The sequence below is a fragment of the Coregonus clupeaformis genome, chromosome 12 (assembly GCF_020615455.1).
Source record: "Coregonus clupeaformis isolate EN_2021a chromosome 12, ASM2061545v1, whole genome shotgun sequence".
Lineage (NCBI taxonomy): Eukaryota > Metazoa > Chordata > Actinopteri > Salmoniformes > Salmonidae > Coregonus > Coregonus clupeaformis.
Window position 1 is genome coordinate 32,917,907 of NC_059203.1, and position 20,807 is coordinate 32,938,713.

At 45.3% G+C, this 20,807-nt stretch overlaps 1 protein-coding gene across 2 annotated transcripts in view; it reads left to right on the plus strand.

Moving 5' to 3' along the window:
• Positions 1-5,709: 5,709 nt before the first annotated feature.
• LOC121578029 (limbin) overlaps positions 5,710-20,807 on the plus strand; it is a 65,350-nt gene continuing 50,252 nt past the window's right edge. For both annotated transcript variants that reach the window (XM_041892080.2, XM_045223806.1), the window contains exons 1-11: positions 5,710-6,205; positions 6,331-6,400; positions 6,611-6,804; positions 6,951-7,007; positions 7,244-7,430; positions 15,067-15,167; positions 15,487-15,552; positions 15,706-15,840; positions 16,259-16,398; positions 17,036-17,360; positions 17,965-18,204. In XM_041892080.2, the coding sequence (XP_041748014.2) occupies positions 5,945-6,205; positions 6,331-6,400; positions 6,611-6,804; positions 6,951-7,007; positions 7,244-7,430; positions 15,067-15,167; positions 15,487-15,552; positions 15,706-15,840; positions 16,259-16,398; positions 17,036-17,360; positions 17,965-18,204 (1,776 nt within the window). In that variant the 5' untranslated portion in view covers positions 5,710-5,944. The remainder of the gene's footprint in view (positions 6,206-6,330; positions 6,401-6,610; positions 6,805-6,950; positions 7,008-7,243; positions 7,431-15,066; positions 15,168-15,486; positions 15,553-15,705; positions 15,841-16,258; positions 16,399-17,035; positions 17,361-17,964; positions 18,205-20,807) is intronic.

Genomic DNA, 20,807 nt, shown 5'->3' on the forward strand with positions numbered 1-20,807 from the left:
CTATTCCCCGGCGACCATGGTCGCATCTGGCCCTGGACTTTGTCACTGGGTTGCCCGGCTTCTGAGGGGAACACGGTCGTTCTGACTATCGTGGACAGATTCAGCAAGTTCGCCCACTTTGTGCCAATTGCCAAGCTTCCCTCTGCCTCGGAGACGTCCGAGATCCTGGTTAGGGAGGTTTTCAGGGTCCACGGTTTGCCCAGTGATATCGTTTCCGACCGTGGCCCTCAGTTTACCTCTGCTGTCTGGAAGTCCTTCTGTTTGGCCATTGGAGCTACAGTCAGTCTCACATCTGGGTTTCACCCCCAATCTAATGGTCAGGCGGAGAGAGCCAACCAGAAGATGGAATCCACGCTACGCTGCCTGGCCTCTTCCAACCCCACCTCCTGGGTCTCTCAGTTGCCTTGGGTTGAGTATGCCCACAATACTCTCCCTACATCTGCCACTGGGATGTCTCCCTTCCAGTGCCTGTATGGCTACCAACCTCCCTTGTTCCCTTCTCAGGAGAAGGAGCTCTCAGTGCCTTCTGTTCAGGCCCATATTCGTCGTTGCCACCGGACCTGGCATCGGGCCAGAAAGGCACTCCTTAGAGTTTCGGACCGGTATCAGCTCCAGGCGAATCGTCGCCGGATCCCCGCTTCCCACCTACACCATCGGAGATAGGGTCTGGTTGGCCACACGGGATCTTCCTTTACGGACTGAGTCTAGGAAGTTGTTACCGCAGTTCATTGGTCCGTTTGTGGTGGAGAAGGTGATCAATCCGGTGGCAGTTCGACTCAAGCTCCCGAGGACGCTCAGAGTCCATCCCACCTTTCATGTCTCCTGCCTCAAGCCTGTTTTCCTCAGTCCTCTGTTGCCTCCTCCGCCTCCTCCTCCTCCTCCTCGGATGATCGGAGGTGGTCCTGCCTACACGGTGCGACGCATCATGGATTCCAGACGGCGGGGCCGGGGTTTCCAGTATCTCGTGGACTGGGAGGGGTATGGTCCTGAAGAGAGGAGTTGGATTCCGCGGCGACAGATCCTAGATGCTGACCTCATCAGTGACTTCTACCGCCTCCATCCTGGCGCTCCGGGAGTCCGCCCGGTGGCGTTGGTCGGAGGGGGGTACTGTAACGATCCCGGCAGTCTGAGTCGGGTCCTGTCTGTGGTCTAGTTGTTCTGCTCGTGATCTCCAGTTTCCCGAGGGTGCTGGAACGCTCCGGGGAGCTCTCTTGATTTCCGCACCTGCATCCCATCAGCAATCTGCACACCTGGTCCTGATCATCACCCTTCTTAGGCTCTGGTCTAACATCCATTCCCTGCCGGATCGTTAGCCATTAACAGTATGTTTTGTCAGCGTATCAGCCTCTTAGTACTAGCGTTAGTTTTGTTGTTTTGCACCTTGTTGACCTGCCTTGTACTTACCTCAGTTTTTTTCTGTCTACAGTCATTCTCCCGGAACCTTCACCCAACCCCTGCCGTGCCATCGTTTAATCTGCCACTTCACCTCCACCTACTCATCTCCGCCACCCGCTCCGTCTCCTGGATTATTCTGCACCTTTTGAATCTGTAATAAACACTCACCTTCGTTCAACTCTCCTTGTCCTGGTCTGCTTCTGGGTTCTGTCTTAGGGAACCGTGACAGGTTGTTTCAACTGTTAGCTATTTTCTCTTCTTCTCTAATCGATGCTCTCAGCGGACACCCCCCTTCGTCTCTTCTAGGCACTAACAGGTGATCTTGAATTGCCCCTGTATCTTCCTTAAAAATGTTCTCTGTTCTTCCTCCTGACTTGTTGCATTAACAGGTAAAGTACCCAATCTGTCCATAATTATACCAATCTTCTGAAAGTTGCTGAAAGTGTAGCTGAAATATTCCTCCTTCTTCTTTGTTCTTCTCCCTCTCCAATTCTGTGTCTGTCCAGAAACTGGCGGTCGATATGGAGCATCTGGTCCCCCCTTGGCTGGTATAATTGCCTCTGATATTGTTCAGTTGAAGCTGTAACAGTGATTGTTGATTTGGTTCACCCTGATTCTTCATCACACAAGCTTCTCTTCTCCACCAGTTGTATGATTGACTTCTCAGAGTTTCTTCGTCCTGTTCTTTGTTGTTGACATATCAGGATTCTTCAAAAGCTTATATTTTAAGTTCTGTCCTCCAAATATCGTCTTCCATCATCTTCTTACTTTTCTTCAGCATCTTTGCCTCAATGTATTCTTCTTCTCCTCCAATTCTTGGGATTAAAAATGTTCTCCGCAGGTTTTCTCCTTGTCTCTTCTGTATCTTCAGCGTCTCGAGCTGTTCCTCTAGCTCCCTTACCTCTCCCAAAGTCGTCTCTTCCTCCAGGCCTAACACGCCTCGGGTCTATATCTCCTATTTCTTCTTTGCCAGTCATTGTAGGATAAAATCCTCTTGAACATAAAGCACCCTTAAATCTCCAAATCTTCATCGCTTTCTTCCTCAGAACTCGAATCTCTTGTCTCCTTCGTTTCTCTCTTGCCAACTTCCTTCTGATCACAGAGTCATATCCACCCATGCATAACCTCTTCATCATCACTCATCTTCATCATCCTCATCTTCTTTAAGTTCCCAGACATCTCGGTTTTCCTTCCTTCTGGAGTTTTGGATTCATCTTTATCGTCGTTTCTGCTTGTATTCGTCTTCATCTCTGATGCCATAATCACCCTCCTAGATGATCACTGAAAGCTTCCTTCTCATAAGGTGGGTGTCTTTTTGCTGAATCCGTATGTGAGAAAGGTGTACTAACTTCTGCCATTAGTTTCTCCTAACACATCAACCCTTTCATATTCCTTTATTGTGAACTATCTTATTTTAGACTGTATAGCCTAAGGCTTCCCCCTTAAATTATTAATATAACCCTAACAACCCCCAAAAAAAAAAAAATTGAATTTTTTTTTTTTTCCTCCCCCAAAAAATAAAATCAAATCAAATATGAATATTAAAAAATTCAATTAAATGCCTTATTCAAAAACCCTTTAATTAAAAATAAAAACCAATTAAAAACTCAATTAAAAATTATGAATAATTTAAAACCAATTTTTTATTCCTATATCACCAATTTATCAATTAGTGTTGGCTATCTAACCACAACCCATCAACTGCAAGTAAATGCAAGTTAGTTATCTTCAGACTAAAATACCCATAAACAAAGCCTGTAACCCCTTGCTCTATCAGCTCTAATTATCTTAAATTTACAGAAGAATGTCAGTCTTCGATTCCCAACACATCTGTAATCAAACCCCAGTGATACACAGAGCTCCCAAAATGCCATTTTTAATGAAATAGTATTTGCCAAGCCTATGTAAAATCGTCATAACATCACATATCTTGTTAGGATGATTTTGTGTACTAGCCTGATCTGATCCTCTCGTCTGCCTCGTCACACCTTGTCACGTGACGCACACGTCAGCCCCTTCTCTCTCTCTCTCCTCTCGTTCCATGTTCCTCTCATATTTCAAAAAACATAGAAACAGACAAGATTTCAACAGTTACTGCAATCACTGAGTATTTCCAACCATTCAATATTCGTTCGTTTCTACATTATTCACTCTAAGACTAAACTCAGAACTAAATAGATCGCTCAAAAACATGTTTATTTTAATCCGTCTTTAATTTAATTCATTATACTTCGCCAACATATATTTAATTTATAAATTCAATAGGTTACAAAACAAGTTTCATCTTTAACCAATCGCAGTTTAAACTAGAATCATCGTGCTAAAATTTCTCCTCTGTCTATTTTCCCTTGCAGGGTAACGCCAAATGGGACCTATGACCTTAAGCCACCATTTTGTTTTGTAGGCTTAGCCCAACCTCATTTCGTAGTTTTTAGCCCCGTAAAATCAACACGTGTCCTAATCTCGTGTCATAAACTCCCCCCTTTCTGTAGGGTAGTATCGCAAAATTAAACGCATGCGCACAACCATTCAAAATCCCTTCTCACCGTGGAAGGAAGATTTTCTATTCTCTCTCCCCAAACAGACAGAATAACAGCCCAGCTGTAACTTCCCTTTTCCCCTTATAGTCAAACAACATTTAACAGCGCTCACAAAACATATAACCTGACTTAAACACAGAGACAAATTTAAGAGACTTTAATCCATCGCAATGGAATCTCTAAGGATACGTTAGCATGTAGCACACAACACAATTAGCCTTAGCCTTAGCCACGATGTACCATGTAGCATGGAACACACTCCCATTTAGCCGACATTAGCCTTAGCCTCTAGCTAACTGCGGCCTACCCAGCCCTAAGTAGCCTGCACTGCCCTATCAATTTTAAACATATTTATCCTACCGTTTTGCTACCGGGACTAACGACCATTACACCGAGAAATCAGACCCAATCAAACACCCCGTCGGACGAGAGTCAAATCATAATTACAATCAGATAAACCCCATGAATCCGAGCTCTCTTTACAAAAAAGAAACCCACCGTCCACCCATTCTATCGTGTAAACGGATTGCCGGCCCGACATCTAAAATGGCCCCCCCTGGAGGTCTTAAATGGTACAGTGCCCTAAAGAATGCGCATATCTAAATTAACCAACCATTGTCACCCGTTACCAATGAAATATAACCTTATCATTGTCCATAGTTACCAATGAAATATAAATGTCTCCTACCGTTTTCCTAAATTTGTCATTGCCCATAGTTACCAATGAAATATAAATGTATGCTCTAAATCCTCATTGCCATCCGTTACCAATGAAATATAAACTTATCACTCTAAATTATCATTGTCTATAGTTACCAATGAAATAACATTTTAGCAGACTCCAGTCGACCAGCAACAACGCCACCGAGGCCAGGTCGAAATGGAACATCTCTTCAGTGTACACAAGTCATATCCAATCTAACAAACTCCGAAGCGGTAAGAACACTCACCCTTTTTTCCGGCCATGCTTCAGAGAGAGTTAGGCCGGCGGTTGACTGAAACAAGGAAGAGACGCAAACCCAGCCCCACGTTGGGCGCCATTATGTCGTATATGATGAATGGTGGCAATTATTGCTGTCAACAAAAAGGAGTCTGCTCATACTGAACATTGATCATAAGGTTTATTCAGATCACAAGCTTCAGCAGGGGTGACAGACTCGCGAGGTCTGGAGAGCAGTGTCCCCCAATTATAATGGCTGCTCTGGGGTTTATTGTCTAAAACCCTTCTTATATAGACAATACCAAAATAAGGGTTACCCCCTCTTCTGGCCAATCACCAGTCTCCCCTCGGGCGTCACCCTCCAAGCGGCACATTTCAAATAACATCATAAAACATCCCCCCTCTGGCCTGAACAACCAACATTCTTTCAGTTCCATCTAAAAACCTTTAACACCATCATATTGTCAATACACTACAGAAGAAAGCCGAAAAACGCGCATTTCTCCAGAAAAAGATTTTAGGCTAGGTCTGAAAGAATGAATCAGGACAACTCAAACTGATGATGAACGAAGACCGCACAGCATTGCGCTACACAAAATAACCCTAAAACGTTCTTCTAGAAAAAAAAGTATGGCAGAGAAAGTAATAACTTGAGCTATGACACAGCAAATAACAAAACAACAATGGACTAAGGTTACAAAGTAACTTTTTTTTACATTAACTGATTCGATGTTTCATAGATGGCGTATTCAACCAATCATTGAACAGATTTGATGATACGCACGTTTAGGGGTGGAGTTGTCCTTTTTTTCATAGTTTTGGGGAAGTCTTCAAGTAAATTTGGATGACCAATTTCCATGACCAGTGTTTTTACAGTGGACAAGCTGTTTAGCCTACTGTTTTTTGTCTATTTCGCATGACACCTTTTTAGATATATTGTAACACAATGTCGTGTTATCAGAGAAGAATTACAATGTTGACATTGTATGTGCGATCTTCGGACACAGTAGCAGGAGGATGCAAGATGTAACGGATTTCGGAAGTAGTGAAAGATTTAGGACACAAACGAATGCTTCAGGTACATTTCTTCGTGGAAGTCACTGTATTCTCTATTTTCCTCTGTTTTACACTAGAATATAGGCCTATATTTCGGATACAACGTCTACAACAGCTCCCTTTAAATTTTTATGGGTTCCACAATGTAACCCATCGTGAAAATCCATGCCATTCCGCTATCCCGGGGGACAGCAACGATATACATCCCGCGTTCTGTAACTCCCTACTCTCATGGGGAACTTTACAGAACGCATTTGGAAATGATCGACCTAGAGTGAGTACAATTCCTTTATTTCTGTGCCTGTCCTATTACATGCCCAACAAAGGGTTTTACATCCGTCTGCCTGCTATGCAGTTGTTGACCGGTTTTTGTTTTTAACTAAGTTTCCCCCTCATCAGGACTCTCCCAGACCATTTCAACACGACCCTGGTGGAAAATCAGCAGAGCCGAGTTTGAAGAAGATGAATGGTTTGTTATTATCTACTCAGCCACATTTGAATCAGGTACATTTGAATGAGGTATTATCCCTAGGGTAGCGATAAGGGCATAACATCCAAAGTGACATACTCAGTTGTAAGTAGCCGATGATTAAGCTGTAACATATGTTCCAACCCACTGTGTCATCAAATGTGTACTGTTACTGTACACTACTATATGTTAACTAATGGTCCTTCATAGGACAACAAGGGCAATGTGGGCCCTTGGCTTTCTGTGCTGAAGAGGGTCCTGTTCGTTCTGTGGCCTCAGCAGCAGGCCCCTGGGGACAGTCCCTCTATGCTTCCATAAGCCACCTGGCTAACATCATGCAGCATAGAGCCCGGAGCCGCAGGAGGAGCCTCACCAGATACATCACTGGTTACACTCTGCCTCAGGTAAGCATGCACGCAGCACAAATACATACAAAGCCCCAGGGGTTGCGGTAAAAAATCCTAATGGAAAATAATGAAGCCATTTTCCATACATGGTTTCGTGAAACAGAAAAAAAGCATGTAGCATCTACTTTTGTATTTTCTTTCAGGTTCAGAGTGCTGCACAGCCATCAGCGTTTGGACTCAAATTTCACAAATGTGCCCAGGTAAGTAATGTTGACTGTGTAGAGGACGGGCTTGCTTTGCTTATTGCTTGTTACCGTTCAGGTAGACCGGATATCTGGTAGTCTATATGTGTGCCCATGTGGCATTTGTAGTCAAAATGTGGAAGGCTTCACAGCTATCATATCATGTCCTCAACGCTATATATATTTTAATCTCGCTCTCTCATGTCCTCATATTTCGCATTGCACTATTATCTATATGATCCTTTGGGACACAGGTGGAGGTGGGGACTGAGTTCCCCCATCTGACATTCTTCCTGCTCATCCACAACATCGGGCCTCCGGGGGGCACCAACCTGTCCCAGCTGGCCATCAGGGACTCCGTATCTGGGATAGCACCCCTTCAGAGTGTGGGGATGGTGGTTGAGAAAGGCTTCCAGACCTTCACCATTGACTCACTTCCAGGTAAAAGTCATGAGAAATCTGTCTCTCCTCAGTCTGTCTGTCTGTCTGTCACCCAGGTCGTGTTAGGTAGCCATAAAAAGGAAGAAGAATACATTTGTATTGTACATTTGATTGAATGGTAGGTACTACCTAAACCTGTCTAATAACAGATTATGAATGGTTAGGTACTACCTGTCTAATAACAGATTATGAATGGTTAGGTACTACCTTAACCTGTCTATTAACAGATTATGAATGGTTAGGTATTACCTGAACCTGTCTAATAACAGTGTAATGAATACTCGGACAGAGTGGTAAGATCCAATCGCAGAATCGCAATGCTTTATTAGAGTACAGACAAGGGAATAGCTTAATCGTGGTCGGGCGGGCTGTGGTCGAAACCGGGCCAGGCATAGACAGGCAGAGGTACCAAGGGAGCGGGCGTAGTCGTAGTCGAGGGCACAGGCACAGGGTCAGAGTACGGTAATCACTGAGATAGACAAGCAGAGGGTTAAGCAATACGGGGAGTCAAACAACAAGGCACTGGTCGGATACACGGGTAATCAAAAAACAACAAACTCTCTCTCTCTCTCGGAACAAAACGTTTAGCAAGTCACAATGGAACAATACCTCGCACCGACTGAACTTCTGAGCACACCTTAAATCCTACACTAATTACTGACAGGTGTGCTCAGAACTCAGGTGAATCAGATCGAGTCTGATGACTCCCCCTCTCTGTAGATCGGGGAAGTGTCAGACTCTGACTAGACCCAGCCAACCCCCGATCCCTTACAGTATCCCCCTCCCCAGGGCCGGCTCCTGACGGCCTTCTACCTCTACCGGGTGGTCTTCCTCTGGGTCGGGGTCCGGGATGATCTGGGTGTTCAGCGTGGAAAGTGGCCTTGAGAGCGGGGTCTAGTATGTCCTTAGCAGGGACCCAGGACCGTTCCTCCGGTCCATATCCCTCCCAGTCCACGAGATATTCGATGCCCCCTCGTCTCCGTCTTGACTCCAGTATCTCGTGGACTGTATAGGTGGTGTCCTGTTCATCCTCCAAAGGTGGTGTAGTAGGTTGTTGAGCGATTGGTGGGTACATTGGGCTATAATGGACAGGTTTCAACAGGGAGACGTGGAATGTAGGGTTTATCCTGTAGTGTCGAGGGAGTAACAGACGGTAGGTGACAGGGTTAATACGTCTCTGTATCTTGAAGGGACCAATGTACCTGGGTTGGAGCTTCTTGCAGCTCCGTCGGAACCGCAGGTCTCGGGTAGACAGCCACACTCGCTGCCCGGGTTGATAAGTGGGAGTAGGTCTCCGGCGTCGGTCGGCGTAGGTCTTTTGCTGTTGTGAGGCTTGACTGAGATGTTGATGGGCCGTCTCCCAGACCTGCGCACTCCGACGGAACCACTCGTCCACCGCTGGTACCATCCCGGGTGCGGTATCCCACGGGAACAGGGGTGGTTGATACCCTAGAACACACTGAAAGGGCGTTAGACGTAGGGAGGTGTGAATGAGAGAGTTCTGAGCATACTCTACCCAAGGAAGGAATAGGCTCCACTCTTGCGGCTGCCGCGAACATTGTTGCCGTAGATACTTCCCAATTTCCTGGTTGAGCCGTTCTGTCTGCCCATTGGCCTGGGGATGATATCCGGAGGTTAGGCTAACCGAGATGCCCAAGCGTTCGCAGAAGGCCTTCCAGACCCGGGATACAAACTGGGGACCCCGGTCGGAAACAATATCCTCCGGGACACCAAACTGCCGGAACACCTGGGTAAACATAGTCTCAGCCATCTGAGTGGCGTTAGGCAAACGGTTCATGGGTACCAACCGGCACATCTTGGAGAAACGATCGATGACCACGAGAATTACAGTATGGCCGTCTGATTCTGGTAGGTCGGTAACAAAGTCCATTGCAATGTGCGACCAGGGTCGTTGAGGAGTTGGCAATGGCATCAGCTTACCCTCCGGTAGTGCACGAGGTACCTTGGACTGAGCACATACTGGACAGGATAAGACAGTCTCTGACATCATCTGTGAGGGAATCCCACCAGTATTTTCGGCTGATGAGTCGTGTAGTTCGAGTGATTCCGGGATGACCAGATCCCAGCGACGTGTGGCACCATTCCATCAGTTGAGGTCGAAGCGGAGCTGGTACAAACACCTTCGACACCGGGGTTTCTGGAGGAGCTGGTTCCGCTTGTAAGCTCTCCTGAATCGTGTCATCGATAGCCCACCTCACAGGACCAGCACGGCAACTCATGGGGAGGATAGGTTCTGGTTCCACCGGTCTTTCAGCGCGCTCGAACCGTCGGGAAAGCGCGTCCGCCTTACAATTCTTGGACCCGGGAATATAAGAGACAGTGAATTGGAAACGGGTGAAGAATAAAGACCACCTTGCCTGTCGGGAGTTCAGTCGCTTAGCACTGTGAAAATACTCCAGATTGCGGTGGTCCGTGAGCACTTGGAACGGATGAGCTGCTCCCTCCAGCCAATGTCTCCACTCCTCCAGTGCTAACTTCACCGCCAGTAATTCCCGATTTCCCACGTCGTAGTTCTGCTCGGCCGGATTCAGCTTCTTAGAAAAAAAGGCACAGGGTCGTGATTTGGGCGGCTCACCTTGGCGCTGGGATAGCACGGCTCCAACTCCAACCTCCGAGGCGTCCACCTCCACGATGAACGGCAAGGTAGGATCCGGCTGACATAAAATGGGAGCGGTGGTAAATCGTTGTTTCAATGTCTCAAAAGCCCGCACTGCCCCCTCCGTCCATTTCAGACCACGACCCTTGTAGCTGGTCATCGCCGACAGGGGAGCTGCGGTTGTGCTGAAATTACGCACGAACCGTCTATAGTAATTGGCAAACCCTAAGAATCTCTGGAGCTCTTTCACCGTCTGTGGTTGAGGCCAGTCTCGTACAGCTTGCACCTTGGATTCATCCAGTTTTACCCCGTCGGGAGTGAGTATGGCCCCAAGGAAGGAAATCGTCGTGACATGGAATTCACTCTTTTCGGCCTTCACGAACAGAGAGTGTTGTCGGATTCGGTCCAGAACCTGTCGTACATGGGACACATGTTCACTCAGAGAGTTAGAGTAGATTAGGATGTCATCAATGTACATTATGACAAAGCGATCAATCAAGTCCCTGAAAATGTCATTCATGAACGCCTGGAACACAGAGGGCGCGTTAGTAAGTCCATAGGGCATGACACAATATTCATAATGTCCTCGATGGGTGATGAAGGTGGTCTTCCATTCATCCCCTCTCTAATGCGCACCAGATTGTACGCACTCCTGAGGTCCAGTTTACTGTAGATGGAGGCCTGCCCCACCTGCTCGAGGGCTGCTGGAATCAAAGGAAGGGTGTAACGATTTTTAATGGTTATATCGTTCAAACCTCGATAGTCTATACAAGGACACAGTCCGCCATCCTTTTTCTTAACAAAAAAAAAACTGGATGCGGCGGGAGACGTAGATGGGCGAATGGCCCCTTGCTGTAGTGCCTCATCAATATACTTGCTCATTGATTCTCGTTCCGGCTGTGACAAAGGGTAGATTCGTCCGCGAGGAGGTGTCGCCCCGGATAGCAGATCAATTGCACAATCCCAGGCCCGATGCGGTGGTAACACGGTAGCCCTCTCCTTGGAGAACACCTGCGTGTAATCCTGGTACTCTGTAGGAACAACAGTAGACACCGCACCCTTCGCATCCTCCACAGTAGACGTTTTGCAAGGTAAAATGAGGCACTCTGCCCTACATACCTCACTCCAAGCCGTGATATCGCCAGATTTCCAGGAGATGACCGGATCATGGGTAACGAGCCAGGGGTGGCCGAGACTAGCGGCTCCCGTGGAGCGGAGATGACGAACAGAATGATGTTCTCATGGTGCAGGGAGCCCACTTGTAATTTGATTTCCTCGGTACGGTGCGTAATGAACCCAGTGCCCATGGGCTCACCGTCTAGCGCGTTGACTCGCAGGGGAGGTTGAATTGGGATAAGTTGAACTCCCAACTCCTCAGCAAGACCCATATCCAGAAAGCTGGCAGCCGCTCCGGAATCAATAAGTCCTTCCAACCTGCGCACTTTCTCTCCGACAGATAAGGTAACTGGCACATACATTTGTTTAGATGTAATGTTCAAAACTGGAGTCTCACTCACCGGTTTGGCAGTTCCGAGGCGATATCCTGGGGTACGGTTTGGTCGTACCGGACATTGACGAACGAAATGACCCAACTGACCACAATACAGGCATAGTCCGTCTTGCCGACGTTGTTGTCTCACCGACCCTTGTAGAGGTGACCGTCCCAGTTGCATAGGTTCCTCCTCAGATTCTCTCCTCCGCTCTGTCGATTGCATAGGACCAGTGATCGAGGGCTCCCGGACTGTGGATGCCTTGTGTTGCACTATAAGATTATCAATAGAGATGGCTATTTTGATCAACTCATGTAGCGCAGTGATATCTCCTCGACAAGCCAACTCAGTCTGTACGTCTTTGCGCAGCCCTCTTCGGAAAACGGTGAGCAAAGCCGTCTCGCTCCATCCGCTACCGGCTGCTATAGTACGGAACTCTAAAGCGTAGTCGGCTACGGTGCGACGGCCCTGCTGAAGTTCGCATAGTTGGTCTCCCACACTACGCCCAGATACTGGGTGGTCGAACACCTCCTGGAACAGTCTCTTGAACTGAACTTCCGCATTCAACTCGGGAACCTCAGCTGCCCAAAGCGCAGTAGCCCAATCCAGTGCTCTTCCCGTTAGTAGAGAAATCATGAAATCCACCCTGCTACGGTCATCGGGAAACATAGTACGATTATACGACATATACAGGGACGTCTGAAGTAGAAACCCCTGACATTTGCCAGGTTCCCCGTTGTACCTAGTCGGTAGAGAAATCGGAGGTGTAGGACGAGGACTGACCGTGCTCGGGGTGGTGCCTTCAGCTGCACCAGCGTTGAGTAGCTGTAGGAGTTCATCCATGCGTTTCTCCTGTATCTCCCATCGCCTCTGTAATTCCGCTGGATCCATGGTAATGGCGAGGTATTCTGTAATGAATACTCGGACAGAGTGGTAAGATCCAATCGCAGAATCGCGATGCTTTATTAGAGTACAGACAAGGGAATAGCTTAATCGTGGTCGGGCGGGCTGTGGTCAAAACCGGGCCAGGCATAGACAGGCAGAGGTACCAAGGGAGCGGGCGTAGTCGTAGTCGAGGGCACAGGCACAGGGTCAGAGTACGGTAATCACTGAGATAGACAAGCAGAGGGTTAAGCGATACGGGGAATCAAACAACAAGGCACTGGTCGGATACACGGGTAATCAAAAAACAACAAACTCTCTCTCTCTCTGTCACGATCGTCAGGAACAGATGAGGACCAAGGCGCAGCGTTGCAGGCAAACATACTCTTTATTTAGCGTCAAATGACCAAAACAACAAAACGATATCGTGACAGTTCACGGTCTAACACAAACCGACTGGAAACAAAATCCCACAAACACGAATGAAAAACAGACTGTTTAAATATGGCTCCCAATCAGAGACAACCCGCAACACCTGACACTCGTTGCCTCTGATTGGGAGCCACTCTGGCCAACATAGAAATAGCACCCATAGAAACAAAACACATTGATCTACACACCCTGGCTCAACATAACAGTGTCCCCAGAGCCAGGGCGTGACACTCTCTCGGAACAAAACGCTTAGCAAGTCACAATGGAACAATACCTCGCACCGACTGAACTTCTGAGCACACCTTAAATCCTACACTAATTACTGACAGGTGTGCTCAGAACTCAGGTGAACCAGATCGAGTCTGATGACTCCCCCTCTCTGTAGATCGGGGAAGTGTCAGACTCTGACTAGACCCAGCCAAGACCCGATCCCTTACAAACAGATTATGAATGGTTAGGTACTACCTGTCTAATAACAGATTATGAATGGTTAGATACTACCTGAACCTGTCTAATAACAGATTATGAATGGTTAGGTACTACCTTAACCTGTCTAATAACAGATTATGAATGGTAAGGTACTGCCTGAACCTGTCTAATAAAAGATTATGAATGGTTAGGTATTACCTGAACCTGTCTAATAACATATTATGTATGGTTAGGTACTACCTTAACCTGTCTAATAACAGATTATGAATGGTTAGGTACTACCTGAACCTGTCTAATAACAGATTATGATTGGTTAGGTACTACCTGAACCTGTCTAATAACAGATTATGAATGGTTAGGTACTACCTGAACCTGTCTAATAACAGATTATGATTGGTTAGGTATTACCTGAACCTGTCTAATAACAGATTATGTATGGTTAGGTACTACCTTAACCTGTCTAATAACAGATTATGAATGGTTAGGTACTACCTTAACCTGTCTAATAACAGATTATGATTGGTTAGGTACTACCTGAACCTGTCTAATAACAGATTATGAATGGTTAGGTACTACCCGAACCTGTCTAATAACAGATTATGATTGGTTAGGTACTACCTGAACCTGTCTAATAACAGATTATGAATGGTTAGGTACTACCTGAACCTGTCTAATAACAGATTATGATTGGTTAGGTACTACCTGAACCTGTCTAATAACAGATTATGAATGGTTAGGTACTACCTGAACCTGTCTAATAACAGATTATGATTGGTTAGGTACTACCTGAACCTGTCTAATAACAGATTATGAATGGTTAGGTACTACTTGAACCTGTCTAATAATAATAATAATAATAATAATAATAATATGCCATTTAGCTGACGCTTTTATCCAAAGCGACTTACAGTCATGCGTGCATATATTTTTGTATATGGGTGGTCCCGGGGATCGAACCCACTACCTTGGCGTTACAAGCGCCGTGCTCTACCAGCTGAGCTACAGATAACAGATTATGAATGGTTAGGTACTACCTGAACCTGTCTAATAACAGATTATGAATGGTTAGGTACTACCTGTCTAATAACAGATTATGAATGGTTAGGTACTACCTGAACCTGTCTAATAACAGATTATGAATGGTTAGGTACTACCTGAACCTGTCTAATAACAGATTATGAATGGTTAGGTACTACCTGAACCTGTCTAATAACAGATTATGAATGGTTAGGTATTACCTGAACCTGTCTAATAACAGATTATGATTGGTTAGGTACTACCTGAACCTGTCTAATAACAGATTATGATTGGTTAGGTACTACCTGAACCTGTCTAATAACAGATTATGAATGGTTAGGTATTACCTGAACCTGTCTAATAACAGATTATGAATGGTTAGGTACTACCTGAACCTGTCTAATAACAGATTATGAATGGTTAGGTACTACCTGAACCTGTCTAATAACAGATTATGAATGGTTAGGTACTACCTGAACCTGTCTAATAACAGATTATGAATGGTTAGGTACTACCTGAACCTGTCTAATAACAGATTATGAATGGTTAGGTACTACCTGAACCTGTCTAATAACAGATTATGAATGGTTAGGTACTACCTGAACCTGTCTAATAACAAGTTATGTTCATTTTTGTTTTCAGTTTCAAAAGGTTCTGCTAGTGTGTCCCGCTGAACAGGACCTCAGGCTCCACCTGAACTATCAATCATAACCATTGTGAGAATGATTTTGATATGGATTCTTACATTGTTTTGGTTGTGTTCCTACAGCTGGGTCTCAGTATGTTGTGACTTATACTGCCCTCATCAAGGGTCACAAGAGTGAAATTCTGGACCTGCCAGCCTTCCTAACATTCTCCAATGCTTCACTGGTACTGTACTCTCACTACTTTTTTCATATTTAACTTGCTTTTTTTGTTTCTCGCCATCAGAAACACTTTACATTACTATACATAGGCATCAGATGAGGCTGGTGTGAGGAGCTATAGGAGGACAGGCTCATTGTAATGGCTGGAATGGAATTAATGGAACAGAGTCAAATGTGGATTCCATATGTTTGGTGCGTTTGATACCATTCCATTAATTCCATTCCAGTCTTTACAATGAACTCATCCTCCTATATAGCTCCACCCACCAGCCTCCTCTGATAGGCATTATTTCATGGTAACTTTAACTGTTCTCGCTCCACAGAATGACGTCAATATGTTTGGTCCAGTGGTGGCTAATTTGACACTGAGGGTGAACTCCACGGACAAGGTAACTTAGTATGGACTTCTTAGTACAGTCGCCTGCCTCACCTTACAGACGTTGTATCACAGTTATCAGGTCACAGGTTTGGCCATGACCATGATACTCATTTCTTTCTCTATACTGAATGTTAAGTAAATATCTAATATGACCTACTTTCAGATTCACCCCAATCACGGGGTCCACTTTGCTGGGTTTGTTGGGGGATTCTTCCTATCCTTGTTGCTGCTGTCCCTAGGATTTCTGGCTATGAACCTGATATGTGCCAGAGCCAGGAAAACCTCTCTGCAGCGAAGGGTAGGCTGTTATGACTATTACCTCACAACAATTAGCTAGCCTGTGTCCCAGATTGTTTTTGCTGTCTTGCCAACTCCATTGCTGCGTGACAGTGCCATGTTGGCTGCGTGACAGTGCCATGTTGGCTGCGTGACAGTGCCATGTTGGCTGCGTGACAGTGCCATGTTGGCTGCGTGACAGTGACAGCAATGGATTTGGGAAGACAGCAGTGGCAGATGTGGAACTTGGGCTACAGCCGGGGAAAAACCCCAATGAAACCGATGAAAAGTTAAACAGATTTTGTCCTTTATTTGAAAGATTTAGAGTGATGTCTTTTTTCCCTCTTGTTGGTTGACTTAAGGATTATTTATTTCTATTTGAAAACAACCCACAGTAGAGAGAGTGTTACTATTTCGCTGTATGTCTGTCTTTTGCATAGAAAAAGCGAGGTGATTCAGACCCTGAGTATGCAGTGTGCAACATGAGCGAGACGGCCAAAGAAGAGGCGGCATTCGAGGACAAGATGGTGGACATTATGGTGCTGGAAGACCCCCAGAACATGTATCAAGCTCTGGAGAAGTATGGCTACACTAGATGAAATAATGCTTTATTACTCATCATAAGCCTATATAAGCCTTTATTGTGTCTTATACTCAAGGCTTATATGATGTATTTCTATTCTGACTAGACTGAAGCAGCTGATATTTAGTCAGGATCATTATGTCAGGATGCTTAGAAGTTTATTAGGCAGTCATACATGTGTATAGTCTCCCGAGTGGCGCAGTGGTCTAAGGCACTGCATCGCAGTGCTAGCTGTGCCACTAGAGATCCTGGTTCGAATCCAGGCTCTGTCGTAGCCGGCCGCGACCGGGAGACCCATGCGACGGCGCACAATTGGCCCAGCAGGGATGTAGGGAATGGCCGGCAGGGATGTAGCTCAGTTGGTAGAGCATGGCGTTTGCAACGCCAGGGTTGTGGGTTTCGAATCCCACGGGGGGCCAGTATGAAAAAAATATATTAAAAAAATAAATGATGAATGCACTCACTAACTGTAAGTCGCTCTGGATAAGAGCGTCTGCTAAATGACTAAAAATGTAAATGTAATGTGTAAAATTACTCGGGCATCATATTGCATTATACCCGTCTGCATTGTGTTACTGAATGATAAAGTGTAAAGTCAGAAAAAGCATTATAATATACATCTGACACCTCACAGCCTGGAGATGTCCAGCCTGCTGCGGGCCACCTCTAGCCTGGAGAGCAGCCGTGTCCAGATGTACAAGGACGTGATCGCCGCCCTGCTGGCCGCGCTGTGCTCCCAGAATCACATGTCCCAGCAGGCCGAGCAGCGCCTCCTGAGCGTGCTCCACGGCCAGCTGATGGGCATGGAGGGCAAGCTGAAGGAGGAGCACGTGGCGCGCATGGCAACCCTGGCGGCCCAGTGTAACCTGGAGACCCGGGAGCAGATGGAGGCCGAGCACCGCAGGGAGGCCCAGGAGAAGGCCCGGGCAGAGGTGCTGTTTCAGCACGCCGGCCAACAGGTACTGTCTGTAGGGGCTATTGTCATTCAAAAAATCACTGGCACAGGTAGAGATCAATGTGACTTGTGCACAAGGAATTGGTTAAACAGGCCAGAAATGGCTCCTACGGGCACAGATGGAGAACCAACCCCCTAGTCCAGGGCTGGCATGACTAACACTCTTCCTGGAGAGTGTGGGTGTGCAGGCTTTTGCACCAGCACTGCACTAACACACCTGATTCAGCTAATTATGCTGAAGTGACTAAAATGTAAATGTTAGGTGATTATTTGAAGCAGGTGTGGGCTGGAGCAAAAGCCTGCACGCTCAGTAGCTCTCCATTTCACTGGACAGGACGGCAGGTAGCCTAGCGGTTAAGAGCGTTGGGACAGTAACCGAAAGGTCAGTGGTTCGAATCCCCGAGCAGACTAGGTAAAAAAATATGTCGATGTGCCCTTGAGCAAGGCACTTAACCCTAATTGCTTATGTAAGTCGTCTGCTAAATGACAAAAATAATCAATTTACATAAAATAAAATAAACACATTTGGACAGGCTAAATAAAGTACACTTCAAGTATATCACACTTATATTTGACCCAGGTCTGGTTCGTTTTGGTTGATTCTCCAGGAGCTCCTCCAATGTGGTGTCCTCCTGGAGAAGCTCCACAAGCTGAATCAGAGTCAGCTCCAGCGCACCCTGCTGGCGAGACATGAGGAGGCATCTGCCAAGGTCCAGAGGCACATAGTGGAGTGGAGGAAAGTAGAGCTGCACCAGATCTTCTCAGAGGAACTGGAGGAAGCCACCAGGATGGGCGAACTGGAGAAGACCGTGGCCAGGAGTCTCCTGCATGACTACTTCACCTACCAGGTAAGCTAGTGAGCCAGAGCCTACACCTGGGTCACGTTCAGTAGGAGCAGTATGAAAAATGTATGCACTCACTAACTGTAAGTCGCTCTGGATAAGAGTGTCTGCTAAATGACTAAAATGTAAATGTAAAATGAACAAACAGACGGAAACACTTTAAAACGGGCAACGGAAAAAGCATTCTTATAGGACATGTTCAGGTAGTAGCTATAGTTTTCATCAAGGTTTTGCTGGGTGCATCCCTGAATGTTGTTTCGGGCTCGGGGATATTATGTGAAAAGGAAAAACTTCATGGCATCTCTTCTCATTTTATTCCATCTCTTCTCATCTCTTCACATTTCAAGGCATCTCTTCACATTTCATGGCATCTTTTCTCATTTCATGGCATCTCTTATCTCTTCACATTTCATGGCATCTCTTCTCATTTCATGACATCTCTTCTCATTTCATGGCATCTCTTCTCATTTTATGGCATCTCTTCTCATCTCTTTACATTTCATGGCATCTCTTCTCATTTCATGGCATCTCTTCCCATTCCATGGCATCTCTTCTCATTTCATGGCATCTCTTCTCATTTCATGGCGTCTCTTCTTATCTCTTCACATTTCATGGCATCTCTTCAAATTTCATGACATCTCTTCTCATTTCATGGCATCTCTTCTCATTTCATGGCATCTCTTCTCATTTCATGGCATGTTTTCTCATATTATGGCATCTCTTCTCATCTCTTTACATTTCATGGCATCTCTTCCCATTTCATGGCATCTCTTCCCATTTCATGGCGTCTCTTCTCATTTCATGGCATCTCTTCTTATCTCTTCACATTTCATGGCATCTCTTCTCATTTCATGGCATCTCTTCTCATTTAATTGTATCTCTTCTCATTTCATGGCATCTCTTCTCATTTCATGGCATCTCTTCTCATTTCATGGCATCTCTTTACATTTCATGGCATGTTTTCTCATTTTATGGCATCTCTTCTCATTTCATGGCATCTCTTCTCATTTCATGGCATCTCTTCTCATTTCATGGCGTCTCTTCTTATCTCTTCACATTTCATGGCATCTCTTCAAATTTCATGACATCTCTTCTCATTTCATGGCATCTCTTCTCATTTCATGGCATCTCTTCTCATTTCATGGCATGTTTTCTCATATTATGGCATCTCTTCTCATCTCTTTACATTTCATGGCATCTCTTCTCATTTCATGGCATCTCTTCCCATTTCATGGCATCTCTTCCCATTTCATGGCATCTCTTCTCATTTCATGGCATCTCTTCTTATCTCTTCACATTTCATGGCATCTCTTCTCATTTCATGGCATCTCTTCTCATTTAATTGTATCTCTTCTCATTTCATGGCATCTCTTCTCATTTCATGGCATCTCTTCTCATTTCATGGCATCTCTTTACATTTCATGGCATGTTTTCTCATTTTATGGCATCTCTTCTCATTTCATGGCATCTCTTCTCATTTCATGGCATCTCTTCTCATTTCATGGCATCTCTTTACATTTCATGGCATGTTTTCTCTTTTTATGGCATCTCTTCTCATCTCTTTACATTTCATGGCATCTCTTCTCAATTCATGGCATCTCTTCTCATTTCATGGCGTCTCTTCTTATCTCTTCACATTTCATGGCATCTCTTCTCATTTCATGGCATCTCTTCTCATTTAATTGCATATCTTCTCATTTCATGGCATCTCTTCTCATTTCATGGCATCTCTTCTCATTTCATGGCATCTCTTCTCATTTTGTGTAATCACTTCTATTTTTTTGGCATCTCTTCTCATCTCTTCACATTTCATGGCATCTCTTCTCATCTCTTAACTTTTCATGGTATCTCTTCTCATTTCACGGCATCTCTTCTCATTTCACGGCATCTCTCATCTCTTCACATTTCATGGCATCTCTTCTCATTTCATGGCATCTCTTCTCATTTAATGGCATCTCTTCTTATCTCTTTACATTTCATAGCATCTCTTCTCATTTCATGGCATCTATTCTCATTTAATTGCATCTCTTCTCATTTCATGGCATCTCTTCTCATTTCATGGCATCTCTTCTCATTTCATGGCATCTCTTCTCATTTTGTGTAATCACTTCTACTTTTATGGCATCTCTTCTCATCTCTTCTCATTTCATGGCATCTCTTCTCATCTCTTCACATTACATGGCATCTCTTCTCATTTCACGGCATCTCTTCTCATTTCACGGCATCTCTTCTCATTTCATGGCATCTCTTATCTCTTCACATTTCATGGCATCTCTTCTCATTTCATGGCGTCTCTTCTTATCTCTTCTCATTTCATGGCGTCTCTTCTTATCTCTTCACATTTCATGGCATCTCTTCTCATTTCATGGCGTCTCTTCTTATCTCTTCACATTTCATGGCATCTCTTCTCATTTCATGGCATCTCTTCTCATTTAATTGCATCTCTTCTAATTTCATGGCATCTCTTCTCATTTCATGGCATCTCTTCTCATTTCATGGCATCTCTTCTCATTTTGTGTAATCACTTCTCATTTTTTGGCATCTCTTCTCATCTCTTCACATTTCATGGCATCTCTTCTCATCTCTTCACATTTTATGGTATCTCTTCT